Source organism: Chelonia mydas, chromosome 25 (assembly GCF_015237465.2).
Source record: "Chelonia mydas isolate rCheMyd1 chromosome 25, rCheMyd1.pri.v2, whole genome shotgun sequence".
Lineage (NCBI taxonomy): Eukaryota > Metazoa > Chordata > Testudines > Cheloniidae > Chelonia > Chelonia mydas.
Window position 1 is genome coordinate 14,358,485 of NC_057858.1, and position 16,085 is coordinate 14,374,569.

Genomic DNA, 16,085 nt, shown 5'->3' on the forward strand with positions numbered 1-16,085 from the left:
CAGAGCCCTGCGTACTTTCACGTAACCCAGCAAGTGTTGGATAGTGAGTTAGTTCACAGGCTAGTGCTTGCCGCAATAATACTGCAGTCGCCAATCACACAGCACTCTTCTCTTCCTCCTCTCCACGTACAAAGAGCCTGAAGTGACACTGCCAAGTCTAGTTTCCTTGTTCTAGCCGAATGAACAACAGGACGGGGATTTCTGCGGTAAGTTTTCTTGACAGTGTCTCCCTCCCTTTAAGGTTACCATGAAAACACAGAGCCAACCAAGTTGTTGTTCTACCAGAGGACAAAATGCAGATGAGTAATGTTCCAAAACAAAGAATGAAAAGTTTTAAATCATTTTTAAAAATCCCTATGCAAAATGTGCTGGGGCAGGAAAAGAGGCATAAGGACAGGAATTAAAAACTCAACAAGAAATGATCCTTCAAGACCTCAGTGAAGGGAAAGCCCATCAGTCCATCTGCAGGACCCAATGCAGGTTTGTTCAAAAACCATTCTATGTGTCAAGATTTTGTCCCATCTGGTTTCAAACAGTTCAAGAGATGGGGATTCCACAACTTCCTTTGAAAAGCTAAATACATCTTCAGTATGGTTGCTGTCACAAAAGAATAAATCACATTTCATTTACATGCACAAAGGGCATGTGCGTGTTCCTCCAGTCACACCGGGGGTAGATTCTCTCACAAGGTAATACACACCTCATGCAAAACAGTCCCACCAGAACTACACCTCATCACTATAAGAACAGGAGTGCTTCTGCCCCTTCATTCAGAATTCTGGTTAGAGCCAAACCTCCATCAGTTTTCCTCTCACAAACAGGAATAAATCAAAATGTAACAGAAGGCGAATTCCTTCCAGGGAGGGTTCAGTAATAGCTGCCTCTCAAGAGCTAAATAGTTAGTCACCATATCCCAACTATGGATTACCTCTGTTTACCTCTGTAATACAAACAGAAAACTTGCCCCGTTCACCACTGACCATACCTGTCTCACATCTTTAACAACCAACTTATATAGCAGGTTTCACTGCATTTGTTATCTGCACCCAGTTTTTAGGATACGGGCATACGCTTGAAGGGTCAACCAAGCAAACTGCTTGAACTTTTACATTTTTTTTTTCAAGTCCAATTATAGCTTAAAAATGACTCTAAAACAGCCTCATCTTACTTTACAATGCTCTAAAATTATGTTGTTCGTTAATGTTTATAAGTGCTACATCCCATGACTCATCTACACAAAAGGGATTAGACACATATTAGATGAAGTAGGACATGGAGGTGAAGTGACTTGACCAAGGTCACACAGGAACTCTGCAATACCAGGAAAGAAAACCAAGTTATCCAACTCCCACTCATGTTATATCCACAACCCCTCCCCACCCCAACTCACTTCCTTTGACACTCCTGCGTAACACTGCAGAGTTAATACAGCTGTAGGAGAACGAGCTTGGGTGTAATTCTGTGCTCTACATCGGCAATAAGATGGTCTGCTAATTTGTGGTGGTAACTATTTTAGATCCCAGCTGGAGTTTGTGGCACTGCCAGTTGGGAAAATGTCCTGACTGGGCTCAAGTTTATCTACAGATCATTGAAATACAAATGTGTGGAGCTCACAAAGTAACTATTTTTTAGAACCTTTTCAGACATCTTACAGTCTTTGCCCGGTTACCTATTTCACAGGTTGCTGAGCTGTGAAGGACATCCATTCTCCCACTAGTGAAATGCATCCACTTTGGAAAGACATCAACCCCAATGTAACACAGCAGCAACAAGTTAGATCAGGAAGTGCAGAAGAATACCACCACCTTCCACAAAACTGCCAGGGGAAATTCAGCAAAGTCAGCTAGAACTTACCTGATTCAGAATTTGGTCAGGAAACCACTATTAGACACCTGACGTTTACAAACAGCACCACAGGATAGTCAATGACCACAAGTGATCAGAACCTTGGGCTATATCCCATTGAAAAGATGGCATGACTGACCATTCTACTGTTACCACTGGTGCTGTGAGGACTGGGGACTTCTCTAAGTAACTTAAGTGTTGAGGGTTAACACAATGCTTTATCATCTTTCTAGACTTGTTATCTAAAAGCACAAGGCACATCCTGAAGCTGGGATTTCATTACCTAGATCATTGTCAGTTTGCATACCCGCAAAAGCATCAGCAAACATAATGTTAGCCAGCCACAATGACTGGCCTCCATGGTTTCTGGTAAACATTATGAAAATATTCCTGTTTTTTTTAAACCACTTGAACATTAAAAAGCTTCAGTAAGAAAACTATTAAGGAAGAAAAGCTGAGCAGCCAGAGACGAAAAACCATTTGAACTTTATTACATTTCATTTACAAATAATGCAAAGATACAAAGACAAAAGCCTTCACACAAAAAGGATCGAAAAGAATCTACATTTAGTTGAGCTGCTTTTTCACATCATTTCTCAGATTGCAAACACTTAAAGCCAACTTCAGTTTTCCACTTTACCTATAGAAAAGCACAATAAATTAAACTTCTATGTCGCAGGGACAATTTCTCCAGAGTTCCTGGGTCACCAAAGCTGTAGCTGAATATAGGATTTGCATATATCAGTGAAATAATCCACAAGTTATTTTGATAGAAAAGTTTAGCTTGTAAAGAACAGTATATTATACTGTCTCTGAAAATACATAAATCCAACACTTTTTCCCCCAAACTCTGAACTACATGAAGTTGTTTTTAGCTGCCAGTCTGTGAGAGAAGCTGCCAGAAGCAGCTGGATTTAACTTTATTGAAATCAAACCTTCCCTTCATAAGTACTTTCCTATTGCATTTGATCTGCAGTTCTTTTAAAGGAATCCAATCAAAGATGGGGACCCCGCTCAGATAAAAACAAAAACAACAACTTCCAATTCCCTCCAAAAGAAAACAAAACCCTGATATCTACTGACCTTTTACTTAGAACGGATTGAAATACAATATTTGTAATTGCTATGCTTTATAATGCTGACCAAATAGTATCTGGATGTGTATAATACATATATTTATACACATATACCATGTATCAAGGCTTATAAATGCTCATGCCATAAATATTTAGGATCTAGTAAGTAAAGACAAAGATTTGTTTAAATGAGTCCTATTTCCATCAATACTTTGTCCCATAAATACTATATATTTTATATATACAATACTTATATGTATCGTCTACTCTGCAAGTAAAGGAAGATTTTTCTACCTGCTTATCTTCCTTATGTTTAATTTTCTTCCAGATTCCAACAATAATTAGGCCAACAATTAGGCTGGATAACTACCTTTCCCTCTCAAACTGAAACTCTTGTGGCATTATGTAAAGCATAAAGACAACTACTCGTTTTCTTTTTCTTCACTACCGAACACCCAGAACTGATTTTAATCAATAATTTTCTGCATGTATGCTAAATTTCAAACCAGACTTAATTTCTATGTTCAAGTTAACACCCCTAAAATGTCTCATGTAAATACTGACCCACCATTATTACAGTGGCAGGAATGAGTCCCTACGCTAGATTTATAAATAGAAACACCCTCCATTGTTTTTTTTCTAAGCCATAATATAAAAAGATTGGATTGAATAGTCCATAGGACATGTACAAACGAACCTTACACTTCATTTACTGTATAAATACAACAGTTCAGAAGACAGAGTAAGAGGGAGCATCTGAAAGCAGACACGTTTCTAATGAAAACCAGCAGAAGGTACAACAGCCTTTCAGTAAATTGCTTGATACTTTGCTTTCCAGGGTGATCCAAGATAGATCAGACTGCCTTCGAACTGGCCAATGAGCCTTACCCTACTTCCACAGATTTAGCTAAGATTCATTACTTATATAAAACTCCTGCCATCTGAGGAAATCCACTTCTCTGTCACTTACTCTCAATTGCGACAATTTAAGCTTTTCAGGCAACAACTTGCGTCACAAGTTTAGGAAAGAGAAAACGGTCACATGACTCAGCACACATCTCAGGCTAATCTTTTTTAAATGTACATTAGCAAACTTACACATGGCAAAAAATGACACTCTACCAATGGGTAGGATGGAGACTTCCCTTTCATACCACCATCTTCCCTCCCCATAAACATCTTTTTCTGTAGCTTTAAATGTTGATATTGAAAAATCCTAACAGCAATTATGAAAAAAACAAAGGCTTTGTTTCAAGTTTACTCTATAATTAGGGCTTGCAGAAATGAGTTCCCTTTGACAGAATTCAGTAGGTGTGCTTTTTCGAATATATAATGTTGGGGAATGTTTTTAACATTAAACATTCACATGAGTGAGTTTTTAAAAGAGTCATAGTCAAGCAATTTGTATTTCATTCAACTGACATGGCAGTCTCAAAGCAAGATGACCCAAATCAGTGCTCTCCTTTTTCTCGACTTCAAGTTAATCTCCAAACGGAAGAGGTAAAAGCTCTTGAGACATTTAAAATGCTACTGATGACCATAACGTAGGGAAGAGTCCTGCACCAGCAAAGGGGACTCACTCTTAAGGGTTGATAACAGACAGCACCTTAAAAGGCACAAAATGAGACATCGGCTGCCCCAAAGAGTTTAGGGCAGAAAAACCCAAGAGGCCTTTACCATTGCTCTTTTCTGTGATTTTAAGATCTGCATTTTCTTCAGTATAATCACCAGCTGGTTTTGTTGTCACATCTGATTTTAGGAGCCCTGAGAAACAGAATATCATTCTTGACTGATTAAGTGCACGAAGATGAGGCTCAGACTCTTGTCTTTAGTTAAAGAATGTAAACTTTCAAGGGGATGGGAGCAGCAGGGGAGAGCTTAGGTTAATATTGGTTGCAACTTAATTTTTGCAAGCCCTAAACCCAATTTAACTTATGCTCTGCCCTCCAAAAAAAAAAGGGAGGGGGGAGATCACTAGGATTTTTGAGTCACTTGACCTTTTTTAAACAGATATCAGGAACTGTGAAAACATATTTAACAGCCAAACAGAAAAATATCGTGAGTCAGCCTTTGTCACTCACTCTCTAGCATGTTAAACATCCAACTTGCTCATACTGATTCTAACACTGACGGTTCCAATCTCATTCTGACTCATCTACCACACAAACCTTAAGGAAAATACTACAAAAGATGCCAGACTTGATCCTAATATTAAACAAAAATGCAAACAAAGAGAAATACAGTAACATGGAGCAAGCACCTCATTCAACCTAGTTGAACTGAGCTCTACACATCAACATAGGAAAACCACTGCCACGCTTCAAAGAATTGTTTAATTCTTCATATCTAACCTCATTTTAAACAAACACACACCCACACAGTTGTATAAAAGCCTTAGACTATGCTGGCTTGCAACACACACTATAGGAAGAAACTCTGAACACAGCAGTAAGGTTCACAGCTCAGACCCAAGCATCCTATCCCCCACATGGCGTTGGGAGCCTTTCTGTACTCCCACTTCTGGGTACTGCAGATGTGTTACATCTGTTCTACCCCACAGCACAGATTCCATGCTGAGAACTGTTCACTTCTAAGAGTGCTGACACAACAGAATGGAGAGACTCTGTATTCCAAATAGAATTTTTAAACAAATTCACTTCATTTACTAATACTCTACTGAACAGGAGTTGGAGCCGCTAGAACGATGACACCTTCCAACACCCACTGGCCACAAAGTTTGCATGCCAGATTTTATAGGTATGAAGCAACTTCCCAGCCTGACATGCCTGCAAGGTGGATGTGAGAGTGGGAGGCCTTCTTTAACTCAGTAATGAGCACTCTCCGTTCTTCCAGAGGATTTATGCTAATGTGCCAGGCTCTGCAGCCCACTCCTGATTTACAATCAGGCAGTGTAGGAGACATCTACTTCATGGAGAGGGAGGAATCCCAGCACCCCCGCTCAGAAAAATGCTCCTTTCTGCACAGATGAATCTAAAATTGTTAGTTGAGAGCTAAATCATTTGAAACAGATAATTAGCTTTCAGAGTCAGCTGGATTTAGTTTAGATTTCCAAGCATTGCACGCGTTCAAAGTCCAATGCTCATTTAAAACAAAACCTGCAGAATTAGTGACTTATAAAATGCAAACTCATTCTCTTCCCAGGCATAGAAAGGGGCTTCCTGCGATTACTGGACTCTAGCTTCCTAATGTTTGAAGGGAGTGTTTTGAGAAGCTATGACTACCTCTACCCTTGGCACGGTCCCATGCACAGCTCCTGCATATACCATGTTTTGGCCATATAATCTGGTTTGTGGTCAGTTTTTGTCCTGAAGCCAGGTCACAGAGCTGTCTTCCACTCATTCACACCCCTCACTGTATATTTTATCTACAAAGAAATATTCAGCACCCTCAACAAATTTAAAAAGTAAAAATTTGTAAGTTATAGTGAGTGCTGGAAAGCAAAATTAAGAAGTAAAATAGTTAACACTGTCCTCTTCGCTTCCACCCTGCCACCAGGGTGTGGAAAAGTCGTTTGAGGTCTCCAGGAATTTACTACTGCTTGCAACATGCACGATGCCTGGGCAGCTGTTGAATACAGGACTATAATGAAAAACCTGCAGGGAGGACACTGTTTGGGGAAAAATGCAGGCACTATAGTCACAGCTTCCTGATAGTTGTTGCTAGCTCCAGAAGAGGTGTTTCATGAGGTGTTTGGTTCTTGTTCTAATTATTAAAAGTTTTGCCACTATCACATTAGCTACTGCAAGTTCTCATTAGTCAGGGCAAGCCAGATCTGTTCACAGTGAAACAGCTTCAGTGTTTTGCTGTGTTCTCCAGCTCTCAACTTTCCTTCCAAAAGGGATGCAAACCTTTCAATTGCCAAGAGCTTTCATAAAATTACCAATATGCAGCTGTGTAACTGGATAAACCAGACACTGAAATTGCAGCATCAACAGAAATATTAATTTCCCCCAATCCCATTGTTGCGTGAGAGGGGTTGTTATATTTTGAAGTCTTTTCTCTCTTAGATACCTATCATCGAAGCGCTTCACTCCTGAGTGACACAGCAGATCTGTTCAGCAAGTGCCCTGGCCCTACCTGGACATATGTCAGTGCAGATGCTCCACAGTCAACTGCAGCCGAACACACAAAAGCCATTAAGATAATGACTGAGAATTGGATTGGGACTCTGACAACAAATGTGAAACACCCCCAAACAAGGCAATTATTGCCAGCTCTACACCGCTGACACTGCTAACCTGGGTACTACTTAACAGGACACGTGGCTTCCCAGCAGATCGCTGGAGACTGGCTAAGAGACGTTAACGTTTTGTGTTTTTGTTTTTACAGAGAAGATCTCACCACAGATGTTTCCTCCGCTGAATCATGATGCTGCATTAATGCTTGGCCATGTACCAGATTAAAATGCATTTAACAGAAAACAGGATCTTCAGAGATACCAGTAAACCCTAAGATTACATCATCTGGCTGATTCTCCGGCAGGTGGAAACTACAAGTCAGAAATTCAACATACATAATTTGTCCCATTCTCCTGTAGCTATTTAATATACAATCCAGCGTTCCAGAAAAAAAAGAGTCAAGCTAAAATTAAATCAAATCTATTTATGCACGTCTCTCTCCCTCATTTACGTGATGTACACTCCGAAAGAGCAACAGTGAAATGAAGCTAGTATTGAGGAGATGGCCATCATTCCCTTCAGCAGAAACTGGAACATAAGAAGTAAATGTCATGTATAGCACTGCTCTCTAGTTAAGGGATTTATATTATGAAACTTTGCTATTACACTTTACATTAAAAACCGCTCTGGTTTTAATTACTAGCCCCCAATTACTGTGTCACTATGCATCTAAGGGGAGTTTTACAAATGCAAACGGGACACTCAATTCCCAATTTGCTATGCATCCGATGAAGTGAGCTGTAGCTCACGAAAGCTCATGCTCAAATAAACTGGTTAGTCTCTAAGGTGCCACAAGTACTCCTTTTCAATTCCCACTGACTTTCAATGGCAGCTGGGTGAATAGTGCCCTTTTGTGCCTTTAAAAATATCCCCCATAAGTAGTTAGCAATAATATTTGGCTGTCATAGCTTGAGAAAATCAGGAGAGTTGTTACTTGTAATTCATCTCCGCCAAGCTCAGTATACCTACCGCCTTTCCTGTAGTGTCTGCTAGGTGCCTTTCTTGGAGGGAAGGCACGTGAAAACTGCTGCAGATACTGTTGTAGCGGTGGTCAGAGCGCTAATTCAATGGCACATTCCTTTCTCGATCCAACATAAGACTAAAGCCACATACAAACCACAATGATCCCACACTAACTGGAGTCAAGGCACCTACAGCACGCAGCTGTTAGGAATTCGTGACTCGTGGCCAGTGCTCACAACTCAGCTAGGTTCTACCAGAGCAGCACACCTATTCCAGCTCTGTGAAGTCTCCTTACAGATTCACATTCAGCCTTGCACAACAAATAGACCAACTCTTCAATCCTTGATTTTATTGCACTGAACATGTCAGGCTGTAGGACCTGCGACACGTGCCTTTGAGCGGGTATTACCCAGCCCGTCTAGGAGAACACAGGCGTCGAGTAGGCAGGCTCTTCACTTCACTTGCATCTAGAAAGCATCAATAAATGCAAGTGAACTAATTTTTTGGTATTGAAAATTAGATGGACACAAAATTAGAAGAAAAACTCACTACTCCGTGGCAAAGAAATTTGGAAACATGACAGCCATTATCACAGATTATACCACAACCGTGCGGGCCCCCCAAGCCGTGGTTCTACTCTACTTGTTTGCGCATGAATACTCTCCCCAAAGCTTTGTATGTTCCTGCAGTACTACTTCAAGGGGAAAAGAAACACAATGGAGTCCAACAGATTCTAGGTGCATCTGAAAGCTGAGGACAGAACAGAGAAATTCTGTGGCTTTAAACATGCCTCCTTATATTTTCGCATTATAGGAAGACATGAATGCAGACTGAAAGGTGTGGGGGGTGTACAGGGAGAGGTCAAACTACAAAGAACACTATTATCGGAAGTCTTGTATTAGGGACAATTTTCTGGTGCAGTTTTTAAATACACAAGCCCCTGGTTAATATGTTGCTCTGTAATCTGTGAATATAGACCACATGCAAACTGAATTACAGCCTCAAACAGGAGTTCTCTCGCTCTCTTCTTTTAAAATACAACTTTTACGTTCTTTGATAATTCTTATTGCCTGACTTGTCTGCAGCCTTCAGCAACCCACAGCACAATGTACAGCTCCAGTGTATCCTTGAGACTCCAAACTCAGAAAACACGCAACAACCTCTGGCAAAGGCAGGTAACTGTACCGTCTGTCAAGTTTCTGCAATCAACAGGGTGCAGGAGAATAGATTTCTTAGGGCGTGTCCAAACCAAAACTTTTACTGGATTGAGCTTCCTCAGACTATAGAATGTACATTATGTGTGCTGGAACAGGTTAGAATGGGCTTTGATAATACTCAGTACAAAATGATTGGCATAATAATCACCATATAAAAACTTTTAATTGCTCATGGGACTTTAAGCCTGCTTGCTATTTGTAGTCTATAACACAAAGCTGGATTTCCTGTCCTATAAAGATTTATATACTATATATCTGCTTCCCTTTCTATGCTTGTACAATATACTTTTCTGCAGCTACCTCTGTGGCAGCCCTACATTGTATTACTGAATAAAACAGTAAGCATATTTACCCCTTTATGCCTTTATTTTGATAAAGTCGGTCACGCCCACATATAAGGCAATATACACCACAGTTAAAACCACCCCCTCCCACCCACAAAAAAAAATAAATAACACAAATGAATATAGTACTTAATGTAGTGTTTTGTTTTGCAGTATAGAAATTCCACACAATGATTCTGTTTAAAAAGGTAAAAATGATTTATAATACACAGTTATCGTAATGTCATCATGGTGCCCGCATAGAAAACTGACATGCAATCCATGCCTACACTGCACAGTATAAATAGTAAGCAACTAAAAATACAAATAACAGGAGCACTACAAAGTTTTTCCTTGTTTAAAAAGAGAACATATACATATAATAAACGCTAACTGCTCTTTCACGTTGCCATCACAGTGACAGGGGGTCCGTTTGCCCAAGTAATAAATGCTTTCATCCTTAAAGCACAGAGTACATTTTAACCAACCGTACGATGAGGGGGATTTCCTCTTCCATATTATACACTGAGGTGGTTTCCAAATTGAGTAATATCCTAATAAGGGAAGGGCAAGTCTTAAATAAAAGCTCTGTTTCTGTAGGAGTGCTAAGAAACAACAATTCATAGCTTACTCTGAAGTGGAATTTAATCAGAAAGAACCCTGTACCAGTTATTACCAACTGTGTGTGGCTCAAGTCTCCTAGCGGGGAGTTTTAAGCAACCACCTTTGTTAAGAGGGTTTGCACCAGTATTCTCGGGCACAATTTTTTGTTTTAAAGGGAAACAAAAAAACAGTCCATAAATTATCAATAGTTTCTGCCATAATTAAAAGTCAACATCTTTCTTTCCACTTTTTTTTTTTTTTTTTTTTTAAAGCAAAGGTTCTCTCTGTACAGGAAAGGGTTTTTGCACGGTTAAAGAATGCTGGCAAAGTGTTCACTAACATGCAGAAGCAGTAGTGAGACAAACGTTTGATGCTGCCTGCGGTCAACCATGCATGCAGCATACAGAACTATCATAACTCGGCCTGTGCAGATCCATTTTTAAAGAGAATGCAAAGTCAGTACTATATACAATGCAAAAGAGCTTCTCCCGTCCCGCCCACCACTTAAGCTGCAATAAAAAGCAGAAATCTACTTTTCTTTTTAAATCACAGTACTTTATACATTGAGAGTTTACTCCTATTACTTCCCCAAAGTATTGGCAAATGCAACAGTCTGTCTTGGGAAATTCTTATAAAAACGCAGCTCTACAGAAATCAATCAGCAGGTATATGTTTGGACATTAACCCTTTGAGACATGAGACTGTTTAAAAAACAATTACATCTAATTTAATACTTCAATTTTTTCATCTTATTTTTCCCCAAGCAATGTCCTTTCTTCCCCTCCTCCCACAAGTATCTCTGCAAGCATCAACAGTTCCTTTATTCTAATGGCCAATGCTTTTCCACATCTACCACCCTCATAAGCAGAGTAGAAAATGCAAACGGTACTACTTAACTTAAAAATGAAATAGAAATCTACTTACGTTCTGAAAGCATTGGGGATCCACCCTGTGTTTGAACTCAAAAACTTTAAACATTAATTGTTTAAAATAATGTAAACTCATACACAACTGTTAAAAAAATCAGATTTAAAGGGAAAGGGAAAATATTCTTCTACTAGAATAGAGCACACATGCTGCTGTCAACAGGCCACTCTCTCAGGGAGCAAAGTGCAGAAACTATTGAAATGTTACTGACACTGTACTAAAATAACCGCTCTGATTCGCAAAGGGTTAAAAATGAAAGCAGCTAGCCTGCCCCCTACTGGGGCTAAAGAGATGAAGCACATTCTTTCATACACATTCATCATCTCCTTTTCCCATGATCTCCTCTTCTTCTCCTCTTACCCCCTCCAGAAAAGAAACACAAAGTAAAGATATTTCTCCTAACTAGATGGTCCCTAATTGCCCCCCCCATACACACACACATTTTGTTTTTGACAATTGCATCTAGATGGGTTTATATTTTTTTTTAAATTAAGGCCATTTAAAATGTCTACTTACAAGTCTAAAACAAGCTCTCCTATATACACGTGTAGTTTAAAAAAAAATAGAAGGTAGCATTTAGCGATATCTCCCTGTAAAACTATCCAGTCAGGAGTCTGTGAATTCCTAACTGGATGCTTCACTCTTAAGTGACTCTGGTTTTAAAAAAATAGATCATCACAGACAAGGATTTACATGCATAAGAGACATCTGAACAAGAGGTTGATATAGACAGAGATCCAATCAATGAACTAACAGTACTGTCAAGGAGATTAAGTAACTGCACAAAGTGTACTCCATTCACACTGTACCTTTGGCTGTTTTGAAGCAAAGAACTTCATATCATCTGTGCCCAAATTACTCACATTCTTTTAGGGTAACCTCCTGTTTAAAGCTACCTTTTTTTTTTTTAATTGACAAAGCATTAGCAATCTGACATAAGCAGACTTTGTGAGTAACATGTAACATCAGGCTTAAATGTTGATGAACATTATAAATGGAGATGCAGGATAGCCTTGCAATTAAGTGGAGAGGAACCAAAGAAAACCATCCTTTAGCAAGAAGTTTACACAAAAGCTATGAGACAGAAAAAATAAAAATCCCACATCACTTTTAGTGCAAATGGTCAACTAATGGCACAAATATGTGAGCAAACACGCATCCCCATTATATAAGATCCCAGCAGTAATTCTGCTTAGCAGTGTCTCTGTGCATCTCAGGACAGCACCTCACGGATTTCTGGAAGCACACAGAAACCTAGCTATAACTCATTAGAAGTAGCCCACTTTTGCCATGGACATTTACATTCCTTGCTCAAAAAAAGGGAAGGGAAAGGTTTTTGGGGAGTGGGCTGATTGGGTTGGGGGATGTTTTTAGATAAAAAATTTCATAACGGAAAAAAAAACAAACCCTAACTCTTGCATTTTTTGACCAATGCAAAACAGGGCAATGCAAACTCAGTCAATAGGAGAACAAGATTTGGAGAGGGTGGAGAATAAACACCATTCCTGAAAGGGGAAAAACAAACAAACAAATGATGTCTTTAAATATAAGTTAAGAAGGCTTTTTTATTTGAAATTGTATTTATCAAAAATATATTTGGATGTTCAGCCCCTGCTGCAGGGAAATATTCTCTCTTTTTGTAGTAATTCCTTCATTAACACATTCAATATACTATTTGTAATCAAATATTTTCTGTTAGTACAAGTCAAATAATGTAAATTTTAACTTCTGCTGAGAAGGGTCATGTATGTGGGTTCTCTTACCGGGAGGACTACAGTGCAATGAGCACAACATTTTAACAGCTATACTTCTCCGACAAGTACCGCAAGTGCACTGGCCTCTTGGTGAACAGCAAATCCTATTTCTCAGATTTGTAAAAGAGTGACCTAGTGTCAGGAATCTAGGACTCATTATTCTATGTCAATTTCAGCCATTACATTTAAGTGAAATCATCATTTTAGAAACTATGGGTGGTCTGTTTTTTTAAATCATTCACCATTCCGCTATGCTGTACCAGAGAATATTCGCTGTGACTAACAGAAGTAGTCTACTATGAATGTAAGAGCCTCGGCATGCTAGGACACAGTACATTTCACTATTAGCAAGTGATTTTTTCCAGGGTTGCAGAAGAAATATCCCAGACTCATAGAAATGTAGAGCTGGACGAGACCGTGAAAAGTCATCAAGTCCAGCCCCCTGCGCTGAGACAGGACCAAGTAAACCTAGAACATCCCTGACAGGTGTTTGTCCAACCTGTTCTTAAAAATCTCCAATGATGGGGATTCCACAACCCCCCTTGGAAGCCTGTTCCAGAGCTTAACTACCCTCGTAGCTAGAAAGTTTTTCCTAGTATCTAACCTAAATCTCCCTTCCTGAAGATTAAGCCCACTATTTCTTGTCCTACCTGCAGAGGACATGGAGAACAACTGATCACCTTCCTCTTTATAGCCGCCCTCAACATATGTGAAGACTATCAGATCCCGAGTCATCTTTTCTCAAGAATGAACATGCCCAGTGTTTTTACCCTTTCCCCAAAGGTCAGATTTTCTAAACCTTGTCATTTCTGTTCTCCTTTGGACTCTCCAATTTAGTACCATCCTTCCTAAAGTGCGGCACCCAGAACTGGACACAGTACTCAGCTGAGGCCTCACCAGCGCCAAGTAAAGCATGACAATTACCTCCCATGTCTTATATATGACACTCCAGTTAATAAGCCCCAGGATATTAGCTTTTTTCCCCTCACACCTGCATCACACTGTTAACTCATTCAACTTGTAATCCACTATAATCCCCAGATCCTTTTCAGCAGTGCTACCGCCTAGCCAGTGATTCCCCATTTTGTAGTTGTGCAATTGATTTTTCCTTTCTAAGTGTAATACTTTGCATTTGTCTTTACTGAATTTAATCTTGTTGATTTCAGACCAATTCTCTAATTTGTCAAGGTCATTTTGAATTCTAATCCTGTCCCTCAAAGTGCTTGTAACCCCTCCAAGCTTGGTGTCACCCACAAAATTTATAAGCATACTTACCACTCCATTATCCAACCCATTAATGAAATATTGAATAGTACCAGACCCAGGACTGACTACCTCCGGACCCCACTGGATACACCCTCCCAGTTTGACAGTGGACTATTGATAACTACACTTTGAGTATGGTTTTCCAACCAGTTGTGCACCCATCTTTTAGTAACTTAACCTAGGCCATGTTTCACTAATTTGCTTATGAGAATATCATGTGGGAATCTGTCAAGAAACCTTAGTGAAATCAAGATCCATCACATCTATATCTTCTTCCCCCATCCAGTAGGCCCGTAACCCTGTCAAAGAATATGTATGTTCCTGTTACCCTAATGTGAATATATAAAACAGCAAAACACTTGACAGACTTGCCCTGGGTTTGCTTACTTCTGGTCAGCATCTGGCTTCAAATTCCAGTTAGTTAAAAATATTATATATAATATTTCTGGAATAAAAAAATCACAAAAGGATGTACTGTATAAGTATTATGCAGAGTGCTTCAATTGGCCTTATGTAGTTTAGCTACTTTTCTAATATCCAAATACTTAAATAAAAAAAAATGCATAAATAACAGTAACAGAATATTCAATAGGCAACGAACAAGAATAAAAAAAATCATAAAAATAGCCACCATGACTTGGGCTGGGTATTGCTACACAACGGCCCTTCCTGTTGCCTATATGAATTTCACACAAGAAGCAGAATTTAAAAATAAAATTCTCTGCAACTTAGCCACCAATATACTTTTAGTGGCTTCAAAATGCTCCACTCACTCCTTCACACTCACCAGGTAATGAATTATAGTACTTTTTTGTGTGCTCAGAAATTTAAAACAAGAAAAAGGCTCCAGAAATAGTGTTTACAGTTGCTTTTTTGGATAACCGGCTACCGAGAGCCCACTGGGCTACCAGGCCGCTTTCCTGCTTTGCCAAGTACACGAGTTTGCTCAGGGCATACGAACAGGCAGTGGGTGCTGGACAACAGTCAAGGAAACAAACCTGAAAACAAATATGGCATATCAATCAAGGGAGAAGCATTGTACTCTACAAAGCAACTGTCACAAAATAGTCTGGGAGAGTCAAAATTAACAGCCTCCCCCCTTTCCCAGAGGGTGGCCATACAGGCATTTTGCTTTAGAGTTAGTGAGAGGTCAGTAGTCTGAGAGTTTCCCCTCTCAGTCTCGCAAGGAGATGGCTGTTGATCAGTTACAGAAACAGCCAATGATCAAATGCTAATGATGTGGTATTTTACAAAGAGAATCTCTTTACCCTTGACTCTGAACCTTCATCACCTACCCAGAAACACCACCTTCTAGTGCAAAGGATAAATTGACAGCCTTACGCTGGGACTTCGCTGGTGGGGGTTTGGAGGGGAGAAGGCTGATGCAAACTCCTTACTCATTTAATGGCAATGAGTAGATAAGGGATAAACTATGGCGCAACGGGGAATGGGGGTCTGCAGCACTGCAAGCTTAGAACAACAAGCTTTACTCATTGTACATGGTGTACATGACAGAGCTACTGCTCTCGGTAACTCTTTAATCGGACATGACTGACCCATTGGACTCTTCAGTTCAGATGGGCTCCAGGAACTAATTTTATTCCCAGGCTCATGGTGTCCTCAGTCTACAGCCGGTCCATCCTGAAAGTGTCCTCTGTGGCAGGATCGGTGAGGACCATATCTGGGTCATTAAGCATGTGCAGTCCATCCAGGGTTAAAGGGTCAATTTTGAGTTCATCCAGAGGGAATTGGGAATCCGAATCAAAGCTGACATCTCCGACACCTGCCAAAGAGCTGGTCAGTTCCTTTGATAAGCTCGGAGGAGATTCTCCTGTCACTAGAGTGAAGAGGAGGGGAGACAGGCCTCAGTACTGCTGCTCATTTACCACAACACACACTTCTTTGCACAATC

The 16,085-nt window shown here is 39.9% G+C and overlaps 1 protein-coding gene across 6 annotated transcripts in view; it reads right to left on the reverse strand.

The window, feature by feature from the left end:
• Positions 1-2,312: 2,312 nt before the first annotated feature.
• CRTC1 (CREB regulated transcription coactivator 1) overlaps positions 2,313-16,085 on the reverse strand; it is an 84,381-nt gene continuing 70,608 nt past the window's right edge. For 3 of the 6 annotated variants that reach the window (XR_006287480.1, XR_006287479.1, XR_005223370.2), the window contains 2 exons: positions 15,730-16,010; positions 2,313-15,171 (listed from right to left, as the gene is read on the reverse strand). Coding sequence is in view for 3 of the 6 variants with exons in the window: in XM_037885915.2 (XP_037741843.1) it covers positions 15,799-16,010 (212 nt within the window). In the remaining 3 variants the exon portion in view is untranslated. Of the gene's footprint in view, positions 16,011-16,085 lie in introns of all 6 variants that reach the window. The other 3 variants (XM_037885915.2, XM_043536074.1, XM_037885914.2) reach the window with 1 other exon arrangement.